This window comes from Babylonia areolata, chromosome 1, assembly GCF_041734735.1.
Source record: "Babylonia areolata isolate BAREFJ2019XMU chromosome 1, ASM4173473v1, whole genome shotgun sequence".
Taxonomy (NCBI): domain Eukaryota; kingdom Metazoa; phylum Mollusca; class Gastropoda; order Neogastropoda; family Buccinidae; genus Babylonia; species Babylonia areolata.
Genome location: NC_134876.1, coordinates 49,232,721 through 49,247,720, shown reverse-complemented (window position 1 = coordinate 49,247,720; position 15,000 = coordinate 49,232,721). Strand labels below are relative to the sequence as shown.

Below are 15,000 nucleotides of genomic sequence, written 5' to 3'. Positions count from 1 at the left end.
TGAGTGGTTGTGGTTGAAAAATGAGAGAAAAAAAAAAAACCCATCCCAAAACCGAGGTACTGTGTTCACCAAGAATTTAGCAACAGCATGTAAAGGGGAAAAGGAAAGTTGGCCGTCCGAAGCAGACCTGGCGGAGAAGCACTGAGGCAGAGACAAGGGCGGCCGGAATGACGTGGGCCGAACTGAAGAGGACCAGCCAGAGCCGGGTGCGTTGGAGGAGTGTTGTTGCGGCCCTATGTTCCCCACGGAATCAAGAGGAATAAGTCAAGTAAGTCAATGTAAACGAACCCACGACAACAAAGGGATTGCTCATGGAAAAAAAAAAAAAAAAAAAAATTCGGGAGGCAAAATCCACTTGTAGACAGAAGAAATGTGTTTTTGAGTTTTGGATGCTAGTCTCTGGGATGAGATGATAAACCAACTAAAATGGTAGTAGTCTAATATGCTGTGGCAAAACAAATATAATACGATATCATACACTACAGTACTAAAGTTCTATAATCTGACCTATCTCTCAGGCACAGTCACAGCTGTTGCGGCTGTAATTCATATCAAAAAGCTCGATCCTCCTCTTTCCCCCACACATTGTATCACCACCCCCCCCCCCCATCCCCCCACCTTTCGCTCCATATTGCATCCTTGTCCCATTAATCAACCATCAATAATATTCATTACTTGTTTATGGGGGTTATAGAGGTGTGAAGTGCGGTTCGCTAGCACGTATTTCTCTGGCTGGCTCTTTCTCCATGCGAGTGTAGAAGTGAGTGAATGTGTGTGTTTGTATGCGTGCGCGCGCGCGCGATCGTGTGTGTGTGTGTGTGTGTGTGTGTGTGTGTGTGTGTGTGTGTGTGTGTGCAGTCTGGGTGATAGTTTTCTGGACGAGACGATTAACCGCGGTCCCGTGTGCAGCACTGACTTAGCGCAGGTAAAAGAACCCACGCTAGCAAAAAGGGTTGTCCTCGGCAAACTTTTGTAGAAAAATCCACAAATACACTTTCACACAGAAAAACACAACAACACTGTGGCTAAGGCAGTCTCCTTTCCTCGGGTTGAGGAGACGAATTTCACAGAGAAAGTTGTTTTGACAATACGATACAATACAATACAATAAAATACAATACAACATAAATCGATACGATCTATATGAAACGATACGATACGATACGATACGATACAAGATACAGTACGGTATAATACAGAAAAAAGGACTTTGCTGAAATTCAGGCCCTATCTCACGACGTTCCAGAAATGGAGGATGCTAGTGATGCATTCAGCACGGCAGTGCCCCCCACGACCCAACCAGGTTTCAGGACCAGTGACAGTGAAAGTGATACAGTGACAATACAATGCAACACGATCCCCCCAAACCTCCACCCACCCCTCACCCAAAAGAGAAAAAAAAAAGTATATAAATATACTCACTGGTCTCAAAGACTTGCACGGGCAGCAGCACGCAGTCCTTCCTCTCGCCCAGCTGGTCAGCCTGACCTGGTGCCAGACACACCTCCTCCACTGGCGGCAGGAGGACAAGGAAGGACACATCGGGACTGACCTCAATTACCTCCACGTCGTACAGACGGTACCCGGTGGCTGTCTCCAGACTGATGCCTGCAGCACAGGGCATGGACAAACATGCTTGTTTCAAGGTGGTGTCACTTTTGGTGTGCATGCAGTAGTGTACAATACCTTATCTTTTGTATGTTGCTAATTAGTACTTTTTTTTTTTTTTTTCGTATGTGTTTTTTTTTTCTTTCTTTTCTTCCTCCAAATGTAGGTACATGTCTTCAGCAACAATCAGCTGGTATGGCCATTGTAGTTGAATGTGAGTACAATGACAAAAATGTGTTTTATATTAGTATTATTTACATGTAATATGTAACATTTTCATATAACCCCACGGGGTTTCCTGAAGTAACAACATCTTGTCTTGTCGAAGCATGCGAACTGATTTCTATCTGCTACACCACATCTCAGAAACTAAAAGCAGATACCGGACGTACGTACATACCCAACACGCTGGTCAGGCCTTGAGAACTTTGCATGGGTTTGAGTGAACCATCAATGTTAAATGAAATAAAATGATCAACGAAAATAAACAAATAAATTAATACACTTACTATCGTAAATGGAAGATTCGCACAAAGCAAAAATGTCTAGATATAAGATCCAACTTCACTGTCTGTAAACTCACAAACTCTGTTGGCGCGAGTACACGTTGCATTGAACATTATAAAGTTGTTTCAGGGGTGGTGGGTGTTTACTGTTGGTGTTGTTGTGGTGTTTAATGTTGCTGTTGGTTTGGTGTTTGTTGTTGTAATCTTATAGTTGATGACTGGTGCCGGGGTGTTGTATGCATGGTTGTTGTTTCTGGTGTCGGTGTCAGTGTGGTGCTTTGGTTCTGATGGTTGACTGTAACCCGTTGACTGACCTGTTGTGGTTTTGTATGGGGATGTTAAACGCCCACCCGCCCCCTACCCCCCCCACCCACCTCCCCCACCCATGAACATCAAAGTCCAACTGCATCGCAAAACTTCACAACATAACCTCCCTCCCGAAAGTGTGTCTCGAACACGTCGCATGAACAGAGTATACTCGACTCCCTTACTCACTCATTCTTTCTCCCTGTCAATTTCCTCTCAGCGTTAGAACAAATTTTTAACATGCCTCATCAGAATAACTCCACAGGAAAACACAGCACCTCCACCCTCATCCAACCAATACCCCACCCCATCATACCCCCCCCTCCAAACTGAACCTTTGAATAAGCCAGCAACGACACCCGTCCCAAGACCCGTAACACAATTACAAACCCATCTTCACCAATTATTTTCACGGCAACCCAGTTTTTGTTTTCACCCCTACCGCATTCCAACGTTTGTGAACATTCTAAAAAGACACAATCAGTGCAGCACAACTAGGACTCTCACCCTCATCAGGAAAATGAGAACTGTGAGTGAGGGAAAAGAAAAGAAGGGTGTGTGTGTGTGTGTTGGGGGGGTGGGGGGGGGGGGGGAGTAACGCCTTGTCTTACACATACCGAGCTGCGTGAAGAGTTTCTTGGCTGCCCTCTGGATGGCAGAGCACAGCTGAGGCTGCGAGCTAGACGGCCGGGAGTCCAGGTTCTGGAGCCATTCCCATTCCTCCCTGGGGACACAAGCAAAAAAACAGAACAGTTATTTGCATGTAGCTGAGTATTTGTATTTGTATTTCTTTTTATCACAACATATTTCTCTGTGTGAAATTCGGGCTGCTCTCCCCAGGGAGAGCGCATCACTACACTACAGCGCCACCCATTTTTTTGTGTATTTTTTCCTGCGTGCAGTTTTATTTGTTTTTGCTATCAAAGTGGATTTTTCTACAGAATTTTGCCAGGAACAACCTTTTTGTTGCCATGGGTTCTTTTACGTGCGTTAAATGCATGCTGTACACGGGACCTCGGTTTATTGTCTCATCCGAATAACTAGCGTCCAGACCACCATCAAGGTCTAGTGGAAGGGGAGAAAATATCGGCGGCTGAGCCGTGTTTCGAACCAGCACGCTCAGATTCTCTCACTTCCTAGGCGGACGCGTTACCTCTAGGCCATCACTCCACTTCCAACCCCCCAACACACACACACACGCACGCACGCACACGCACACACACACTAAGGTGTGAATGCGAACCTGACTTTGGTTGGGGATGGTTAGAACGGCGGAAGGAGAGGACTGGGCCCCACCTTCCTGTGCCGAACCTCAGACAAAGTGGTTATGAACTCACTGCACAAAGGCCATAAAGGACTATGGGACATGTAACCTTTGTTGTTGTTGTTTTTTTTTTTTCAAATCTAAAACGTTTGTTAAGTTTGCTTGGTTTTTTTTTTTGTTGTTGTTGTTTGTTTTTTTTTTTTTTGGTTTGTTAATATTTTCTAGTGGATACATTTGGAAACACAGACACAACGTTGATGAACAAGGGAAAAACAAGAACAAAGTTCAAAACAATAACAGTATATCAACCAGTATGGATCCGACGACAAAGCTATCTCCACAGTACAAGCAATATGCCAAATGGCGCAAAATATCGATAAAAAGAACACAGTCACTGCCACCACCAACAACAAGAACAATAGCTACGAAACAAACATGACCCCCTGACTACTGACTTGGACATGATGGGACAGCCCCTGACCTTGGCGTAGGGCAGATAATTAAAAACACACGTGCATCCCCCCCCCCCCTCTCACACGTCCCTCGCCCTCACCTCCCACAAACATACACTGACACCACCACCACCACCACCAACCAACAACAACTGTCATGCACAATGCAGCAGCGGACTTCCCACCTGGGCACGTTGGGGCAACCCCTGAACTTGGCTTAAGGGTGACACAGTTACACATACACATACCCATACCCACCACAACCACCATCATCACTAACACCACCACCAACAACAAAAGCTATGGACTACTAACTTGGATATATTGAGGCAGGCCCTATCTTGGCATACGGCAGACAGTTACTCATACACTCACACACAACACAGCTCCACCCCACACATCACCACCAAACACCACCACTACCAAACACCACCACTACCATCAACAACAACGAACGACACCAACAGCAAAAGACAGCTATGCACAATGAAACAGACTACTGACTTGGACACGTTGGGACAGGCCCTGATCTTGGCGTAGGGCAGGCAGTTGGGCGTCTTGAGCGGCACCAGATGCGAACCGACTCCACAGACACCTGGATCTTCAGGAAGCCCAGGTACAGACCCTTGGGCAGCGGTACCTCGCTCACGTCACGGTACATCAGCATCTCCTGTCCCCCACACACACACACACACCGCCACTTGCATTGTACTGTATTGTACTGCACTGTTTTGCATTGCATTGCATTGATCCGCATGGCACTGTATTACATTGGACTGCTCTGCCTTGTATTGTGCTTTTTTTTGTCACTATGCATTTCTTTCTCCGCCCCCCCCCCCCCCCCACCCCCTCACCCGATACTAAACCTACCGACCCCCAACTTTCCCCACAAGCTTCTCATCAATGAAAACTTCCGACTCACCTGCTACCGATCCACCTCTCAAAGCCAACTATCGACCCCCCACAACTGATACGCCACTCAAAACCTACCGCGACCCCCATCTCCTTTTTAAACTTACCCTTCCAATATTCACTCCCCTCACAAGCTCCCAAGTTACACAATTAATAAATACCCTAATTTACCTACCTACTGACCCCACCGACCCCGATACACAATCAAAACCTCCCGATGCACACTCCCCTCACAAACCACCCCCCTCCCCCTCCCACCGAGCCCACCCCAAACCCCAAAACTCACTCAACCGTAACACCTTGACTGCTGCCGACACGTCTGTCATTCTTGTCATTGAAGGGCTGTCGCATCACTCAGCTAAGACAGAGCCTTCTGGTCATAATTTCTGAAACCTTCCTTTATTTAACTTCTTCCTCTTTGGATTATATCACCTTTGGTCAACTAATCAATAATTACGAATGACAAATACACAAAAATAATCAAAAACTGCACTCCAAACTCATATGATTATACCATACTGATCTCTCACCAAGGTTAGCCGGCAAGGGGCTAATGAACTCACCGGGATGGAAGCGATCAGCATGTTGTGGGCGTCCCCGATGTCTGTGGAGGGCAGGGACTGCCGGCGGGCCAGCTTGGACAGCAGCACCCACTTGGCGGAGCCCAGCCCCACGAACTTGGTGTCCCGCACCTGGTTCACCAGCGTCAGCAGCAGGCTGCCGTTGGCCGCCCGCAAGGGCCGGTGGAACAGCTGGCCCAGGTCCTGCATGCCCAGAGAGTTCTGGAGGGAAAGAAGGCATAGAATGAGGATTGTTAGAATAACAACTGTATGTAGGCTGGTCGTGTTCAAATTTGACCATCAGAACTGCGATGCAGAGAAGGCAACTTTTGTCTCGACTAGATATCTGGGCTAGAATTTGATCATGGTGGAATGCATCTTGCCCAAGTTACATCCCCATTCTCGGCCAAGAGGGCTTTTGAACAGTCGGGGCTGGGATGGTTCCCCAAAGCCAACTAGCCCCCCAAGGCTGCAGCACTCAGAGCTAGTGCAACCTTGCCTCCTTGTTTGAGAGTCATAGTCCTTCACAAAAGACTAAACTGTAAATTCATATTGCAGTGGAGAAATCATTGATCATACAGCTCTGACTTTGTTGCTGGCCCAACTATAAGCCGAGCGTTGAGCCATCAGCAAACACATGAAGAAAACGAATGACTCCCCACTACTACCAACCCCGGAGTTCAATCCTCCAGAACACCCACTAACGATCTACCCTCAAAACATATCGGCACCCCCTCCTACTGAACACTCAAACACACTGTACCGACCACCACTTTCCTCACAAGCTCTCACAGATACATTAGCTTTTATGGTTTACTTTCTTTCCTTTTTTTTTTTTAGGTGGGGGTGGGGGTGGGGATGGTGGGGGTCTGTTTCTCTCCTCTCCGTTTCCACTTCAAGAAGGCGTCAAAGCGTGCATCAGCGCTGATCCATACACATGACACTGCATCTACTTTGGAGATAACAAAGGCACGACGAATGCCGAAAGAGGTAGAACAGAATAGAAAAGAGAATAGAAGAGGAGGCTGGAAGGGGGCGGTACCTGTAAGGAGATGACAGCCTGGAGGAGCTTGGTCCTGAAGGTGGTCCCTGCACTGCTGATCTTCTCCATGTCCTGACGTAACAGCTTCACGTCCTCCCACGTGCAGGCGATCTGAAATAACAATAATAATAATAATAATGATAATGATAATGATACCACTACTACTACTACTACTACTGAAGCAATGATCATAGGAACTAAACAAAAACTGTCTTCCATCACAATTGACACAATCAAACTTGGCAGTACATCCATCCCTCTTTCCACGTCAGTCAGGAACCTCGGTGTTGTCCTTGACAATACACTGTCCATGCAAAAATTTATCAGTCAGACATGTCAGTCCTGCTACTGTCAACTGCGACGCATCAGTGCCGTCCGGAAATATCTGTCCACTGACGCAACATCTAGACTTGTCGTTTCTCTCATTCTCTCTCGCCTTGACTACTGTAACTCTCTATTGTCTGGTCTGCCTGCTTCATCCATTCAGTCCCTTCAGCGCATACAAAACTCTGCTGCCCGACTCGTCCTCAGAAAGAAAAGATCTGAGCACATCACTCCTCTTTTGCAACATCTCCACTGGCTCCCTGTCTCACACCGAATAAAGTACAAGATCAGCACTCTATGTTATAGATGCATTCACAAAACTGCCCCTTCCTATCACTGCGGCTGCCTTCACCTCTACACTCCATCTCGCTCACTACGATCGGCTTCGGATCCACTCTGTTTACGCATATCCAGATTCAAACACTCGACTGTTGGCCGCCGTTCTTTCTCTGTTTCTGGACCTTGCGATTGGAATGAACTTCCTTTTTTCGCTTCGTCAAGTCTCCACACTCAGCTCTTTCAAGTCTGGCCTTAAAACCCACCTCTTCCCAAAATAGCCTCCCTTGCCTGCCCTTCCTTGTCTTTAGTTTCTACAGTTTTAGAGTTATGCGTGCGTGTGAATGACTGGTGCGAAAGCGCTTTGATTTGTCTCTGCACAAGATCCAGCGCTATATAAATACCATTATTATTATTATTACTACTACTAACAACAACAACAACAATAATAACAAATAGTATGAAGAAGAAGAAGACGAATCTTTATACAGAGTTATGACACAAGAAGAAGCAAGCTCTAAGCGCTTTACAGATAAGAAGAAAAAAAATGAGTTGTAAAAATCATAACAGCAGAATTATCAATTCTATAAAAGCACAATTTACAAAAATCCACAAAGTAATACGATAAGAAAAGTTGTCAATCCGACAACTATTAATCGCTAGAATTAGCACACCACACCTCCACCCCAACCCCCCTAAATCTGGTCACCTATGAAGCAGCCATTTTGGAGAAGTAGGTATACATTCTTTCACTAGAAAGTCTTCCTCCAAATCCCTAAGATAACAGAAAAGGGAGAATCATCTTTGAAAAACTGTAAGCGCACTACAGAAATCATTAAACTGAATTATAAATGTGGAATTTAAAATATTTAATGAAAACAATGATGATAACGAAAACAATATATTCATAAGAAATATTAAACGTTAATCAAAGACTGGTTCAATAATTTTGATAATCTAACATACGTGAAGAAAAAAGGGTCAGAATGATGGAGAGGGGGAGGGGGGGGCAGGAGATGGAGAGATATTGAAAGAAGGGTGGAGAGAAAAAAAAAATGTGTGTGTGTGTGTGTGTGTGTGTGTGTGTGTAGAGAGAGAGAGGGAGAGAGAGAGAGGGAGAGAGACAGACAGACAGACAGACAGACAGACCGAGACAGAGAAATAGAGAATGGACAGACAGAGAGAAGGGACAGACAGAAAGAGAAACAGACAAAGAAACCACATACAAAGACAGCCGAACAACACAAACAACCATTTAACGACAACACAGAAAACTACAAACAACGCCCCTTCCTTCTCCCCCCCCCCCCCCCGCAGCCCCCCCCCCCACCTCCCTCTCCACTTCCCATATCCCCGCCCCCCTCTGACCTTCATGAGCCAGTAGAGGTCAGACTGTATGGAAGTGCCAGAGAAATTCTCGTCCACCTCAATAATGGGTAGCTGCTCTTCTGAGGTGACCAACACCTGTGGACAAGTGACCAGTAGTGACTAAGTGCTTTCATCACTAAAAAAGGCATTCAGATGATAATTCTAGAGAATGTGTTCTGGCCGAGACTCCATTTATACATGTGCACACACGTACACACACACACACACACTCTCTCTCTCACACACACACACACTCTCTCTCTCTCTCAACTAGCAAGCACACAAACATACTTGCAGCCTGGCCATATAAAAGGACAAAGCACTGTAGGCTCAATTGAAAGGGATGCATATGAATCTATGTAAAAGCGTAACCAATCATGGAAAGAAAAAAAATATACATGATTTCAAAAACAGATGGGAACAAACATAATTCAGGCTACACACAGCCCTACACATTCACACCAATACACAGATACTCTTTAAATTCACACACACACACACACACACACACACACACACACATATATATATATATATATATATATATATATATATATAACACAGACACACACACACACACACACTGTCACACACACACACACACACACACAACACATCACACACACACACACACACACACACACACACCTTGTCCTCGCAGTAAAGCAGACAGGCCAGGTGCACCCCTCGCTTCACTGTCTTCTGGAACTTTGGTGCCGACACAAACAGGTTCTTGATGCTGATGCGCTTCTTCTGTAAAGGGGAGTCAGTCATGGAAGATTCTGCAAAGTAAGGGGCAGGTTAGACTTGTAACCATCCGTGGGACTTTGGAAAGAAGGAGACGAAAGTGAAGAAAACAAACAAACAACATAACAAAACAAAAAAAGATGGGCTGATAACATTACAGAACAGACGGGAAACCCATTAATAAAAACAAAACGATGGGCTGACAACATTACAGAACAGACGGGAAACCCATTAATAAAAACAAAACGATGGGCTGACAACATTGCAGAAAGGACGGGAGAACCAACTGCAAAGAGACCAGGCTTTGACACACAACCGACAGACGTCCTGGAGAAGTCTGGTGGTCAGTTCTTCTGTGTGGCGCCCCAATGACTCTTCACAGTTGAGGGCGAAGAAGAATGGAGTAAGAAGAAGAAAAGTAATGGGCGGGTTGAAGCACATTCATGACAACAGAATAGAGCATTCAAAAAACAAAGCAACCTAAGAAACTACTGCATGAAAAAAAAAAGAACAAAACCGATGTAATATGTAAATAATTCATAATTTCATAATCCGACATCTTTGGTTGCTGAAGTTTGCATGTCCCTTGTTTTTTTGGTCTAAAATGGGGATTCTAAAACGTTTAAAAAAAAAACCCAAAAACAAACTGTCAGAATTTCTTATAAAAAGAGCATGTATTTTTCCAATTCATTTATTTTGTACAAACCTGAAACCTTACCATTCCAGAGCAATCATTTAGGTGATAGGGTATGGTGGTTGGGTTGAGGGAATGGAACAAGGACAAATGAACAGATAGACAGGTGTGATTTCTTGGCCAGTTTGAAGTATTCATTATAAGAAATATTTACACAAAAATCTTCCTGCTTCTATGAATCTGGTCAGTTTGACAACTGCATGCATAAACATCAAGGAGTACAAATATTTTGACATTATAACTGAAGCAGCTTGTACTGTTAAAGAATATATTCTTTGATATGTTGTTTCTAACCAGTCGTAAGTACCGTATTACTCTTTTATTACAATGCAGTGCTCCTCGTTATGTTTTCTTTTTTTAAAAGTGAATATATTTTCGACAGAATTTTGCTAAGGAGAACTCTTTTAGTGCTGTGTGTTCTTTTACGTGCGCTAATGACATGCCGCGTACACAAGAGACCTTGGTTTATCGTCTCATCTGAATGACTAACGTCAACATTACCTCTCAAGGTCTGCTGAGAAGGAGGGAAAAAAACTGGCGTGAGTGTGGTGATGCACTATTCTCCTACCCTCACACCTCAACTCGACACACTCAACACACCTTTGGGGGCTTTAACCACGAAGCTCACCTTTGATTTCAGCTGCATCCGGTGGCCTTGACCTTTTGACCTGGTCAAAGAGGATTTGTAAAGATTGCACTTTGCCTTCTAACCTGGACAACGCCCCTTCCACGTCTCTCCAACCTGCACAGGCAACGCGGAGACACAATTGTTATGACCCATATGTGGATGAAAAAAAAAACAACAACAAAAAAACACAACAAAAAACCGAAAAAGAAAACCAACAAAAAAGCCTAAGATTTCTTTTTATATCTTTATTTGAAAAGCACACATTCATCGCCACAAAAAGGACGCATGATGTATAGTTGCCTTTTTTATATAGATAAAATTGCTGCAATGAGGAGGAATCCAACCTATTCATGAAAAAAGAAAACCATACGAAAAGGAAATCACAGCTCTGTCCCCCATTATCACACACACACACACACACACACACACACACACACACACACTATAATTACATACCTTCTGCCTCCCTGTTCTCACTACCACCCCCACCACCCAGCCCCTCGTCTCTTGCACACAATGATGTACACCAGACTAATTAAAAAAAAAAAAGAAAAGAAAGAAAACATTGTTTTGTTTTGGCGCCTATATATATATATATATCCTTTTTATTATCTTTAATTTTTTTTTTTTTTATAGATATGTCAACTCAATTTCACACCAATCGTTTGATTTGTCGTTTTCATGTAAGCCTACGTCAACCATATACCTACTTCTATTCAATACATAATAAACACCAAAATTTGCATATATATATATATGCATAATTATACACTTTTACTGCAAATATGACATTTGACCTACAGGCTATATCATAATATCAAATTCAACTGATAAAAATCACGGTGGGAGAGCTTAGCCTGTAGTTCTTCAGCTGTACAGACCTGGAACAGTACTGTCTTTCACAGTCCGCCACAGTCCCTCGCTCACATCCTTTAAAATATGTTTTAAAACACTGTCTCTACAGGTATGCGCTTTCTGTCTGACTGACGGCTTACCATAAAGCGCTTTGAGAGGTTTGAAAGTGGTATAAAAAAAATATATCATTATTATCAGTCTTGTTCTTCTTCTGCTTCGTATTATTATTATTATTATACTTACTTGAAGGAACAGCGTACGGGGGCGAGGACAAGGTACAATCCCCGTAACCCTTGATGTTACAGGCAGACACTCTGACGTAGCAACGACAACCTTTCGTCAAACCACGCATTTCGTACTCCAGATGACGTAGATCTTCCACAATGGCCTCTCCCGTCAGGGGAAGGAAGTCTTCATAGCTGCTCCACTCCACTGCAACACCATCAATTAATTTCAAGCATAGGGAGTGCTGATACGTTTTGACGTTGTTGTTTTGCCCTCATTCTTATCATTGACTCACTTGTGTAAACAAAGTGAGTCTATGTTTTAACCCGGTGTTCGGTTGTCTCTCTCTCTCTCTCTCTCTCTCTGTGTGTGTGTGTGTGTGTGTGTGTGTGTGTGTGTGTGTGTCTGTGGTAAACTTTAACATTGACATTTTCTCTGCAAATACTTTGTCAGTTGACACCAAATTAGGCATAAAAATAGGAAAAGTTCAGTTCTTTCCAGTCATCTTGTTTAAAACAATATTGCACCTCTGGGATGGGCACACACACACACACACACACACACACACACACACACACACACACACACACACAAATGAAGCCTAATTATATCCAAACTGCATTTACTGTTATATTTATATTTTTTGTATTCTCTAAACTTGGCACTTTGATCTGATATTCTGACCCAACAACAAGAGCAGTCATTATCATTTTTTGTTCAAATAGGAACTTCTTTTGCTAAGCATGGAAGTTTTATTTATTTTGCAAACGTTTTGGTGCAGATAGTAAAAAAGGGAAATTACTCTGTAATTAATGCTAGGGGACTTAATTTGCTTTAAACTGATCTTTCTCATCTTAAACATTACATTTTGAAATTATACTCAATACATAAAAAGCTTGGATTTTTTTTAAAAGTGTATCACAAGTGAGTCTTGAAGGCCTTGCCTCTCTTGTTTTTAAAATGAAATACTTGCTTCACACAATGGGCGAAAAGGCCTAGAGAAAATGATAACACACACAAAAATCAACAAAAAAGTAGGCATAAGTTTTGCATCGTTGCATATGTTAAAAGCTAATCGTTATCCATCGTGATCTTCAGGGGATACTCACTCATCTCCATCTTGGAAAAAAAAAAAATGAACAGAACAGTAATGCTTCAGATACTAAGGTCCAATTCCTTACCGATTCACCTAGCTTTAGGACATTCTCTTAGTTTTTAAACTTGAAATACACACACACACACACACACACAAAAACCACACACACACACACACGCACACGCACGCACGCACACACACACACACACACACACACACACACTTACTCATCACATGTGCAGTGGGATGCAATTTTCTCATCGTTTGATATTATTTTTTCCCTCGTCTAATGTCATTTGAAAGTGAAAGAGCGTTAAATAAAAAAAAATTAAAAATTAAAAAAAGGACAATGTGTGCACATACGTACAAACAATTCGACAGTGCAGTGTTGATTTTGCTTTTTTACGACCTATTGGCTGACGCAGCCCTGAAGGCCAAGCGATAGCCGAATGGTTAAAGTGTTGGACTTTCAATCTGAGGGTCCCGGGTTCGAATCTCGGTGACGGCGCGTGGTGGGCAAAAGAGTGGAGATTTTTTCCAATCTGCCAGGTCAACATATGTGCAGACCTGCTAGTGCCTGAACCCCCTTCGTGTGTATATGCACGCAGGAGATCAAAATACGCACGTTAAAGATCCTGTAATTCATGTCAGCGTTCGGTGGGTTATAGAAACATGAACATACCCAGCATGCACCCCCCCGAAAACGGAGTATGGCTGCCTACATGGCGGGGGTAAATAAACAAAACGGTCATACACGTCTAATGTTACATGTCTGTCTGAGTGTCTATATGTGCGTGCCTGAAATATGATTCAACGACACAGGGAACGAATAATGAGCGCCCAATGGCAGCCGTCTGTCGGCTCTACCCAGGTAGGCAGCCTGTGGTGCAAATGACTCTGTGTTTGTATAGCGCTTCGAGCTTGGTCTCCGACCAAGGATAGGCGCAATATTAGTATCCATAAAAAAACGAAACAACAACAACAACAACAACAACAAACCCACCGTGATGCGACAAGAACCATGCCTCACCTCTGTACTTGGTGACCACAGCCCCGTTGTGGTTGGCCGGTTCGCCAAAGCTGACCTGTAGGGAGGAGTTGCTAGCCACACTCAGCGTCACCTGAGTCGGGGGGTCGGGGGGACCTGTTCAACGACACACAGCATACATGGAACTCAGAACTCAGAACGTTTTTTTTTTTTTTTTTTTTTTTTTCAAGGATTAAGATTTTAGGCACAGCCTATTCTTCCGATCTGTCTTTGCTAATCTACATAGAAAAATAAATAGATAGATACATAATACAGACACACATATACATAGCTACATACACACATACATAAATACATAGATACATCAATAGATAGATAGATAGATGGATAGATAGATAGATAGATACACACACACACACACACACACACACACACACACACACACACACACACACACACACACACACACATACATACATACATACATACATACATACATACATACATACATACATACATACATACACACACACATGCACTTGCCACAATACAAAACTGTACTTTTTTTTTTAATTCAAATCTTTTTCGTGGTAGTAATCGCGACACGCTCGCGCCCATTCCCATCCTCACTGGAACACACGAGAAAGTGTGGCAGGGGAACGACCAGGCTCTGTCGAAAAGTAAAGCCCCCGTTTCTAAGAAAGTGAGAAAAGCGAGGGGAGAGGCCACGGCGAGTGCGAGAAAACGTGGGATTGTGAGACGGCCATGGATTGTGAGAAAGCGTGGGATGAGAGAACGCGTGGGATTGTAAGAAAACGTGGGATTGCAAGATAGCGTGGGATTGTGCGATAGCGTGGGATTGTGAGAAAGCGTGGGATTGCGAGAAAGCGTGGGAGTGTGAGAAAGCGTGGGATTGTGAGAAAGCGTGGGATTGCTAGAAAGCGTGGGATTGCGAGAAAGCGTGTGATTGCGAGAAAGCGTGGGATTGCGAGAAAGCGTGGGATTGTGAGAAAGCGTGGGATTGCTAGAAAGCGTGGGATTGCGAGAAAGCGTGGGACTGCGAGAAAACGTGGGATTGTGAGAAAGCGTGGGATTGCTAGAAAGCGTGGGATTGCGAGAAAACGTGGGATTGCGAGAAAGCGTGGGATT

General features: G+C 43.8%; 1 protein-coding gene across 1 annotated transcript in view; it reads right to left on the bottom strand.

The window, feature by feature from the left end:
- Window positions 1-15,000, bottom strand: part of LOC143283654 (ankyrin repeat and fibronectin type-III domain-containing protein 1-like) — a 231,534-nt gene that overhangs the window by 4,711 nt on the left and 211,823 nt on the right. The window contains 11 exon segments of the mRNA XM_076589871.1: window positions 1,423-1,608; window positions 3,038-3,144; window positions 4,641-4,707; window positions 4,710-4,806; window positions 5,612-5,830; window positions 6,651-6,761; window positions 8,619-8,714; window positions 9,267-9,400; window positions 10,688-10,801; window positions 11,786-11,974; window positions 13,894-14,007. Of these exon segments, the coding sequence (XP_076445986.1) occupies window positions 1,423-1,608; window positions 3,038-3,144; window positions 4,641-4,707; window positions 4,710-4,806; window positions 5,612-5,830; window positions 6,651-6,761; window positions 8,619-8,714; window positions 9,267-9,400; window positions 10,688-10,801; window positions 11,786-11,974; window positions 13,894-14,007 (1,434 nt within the window).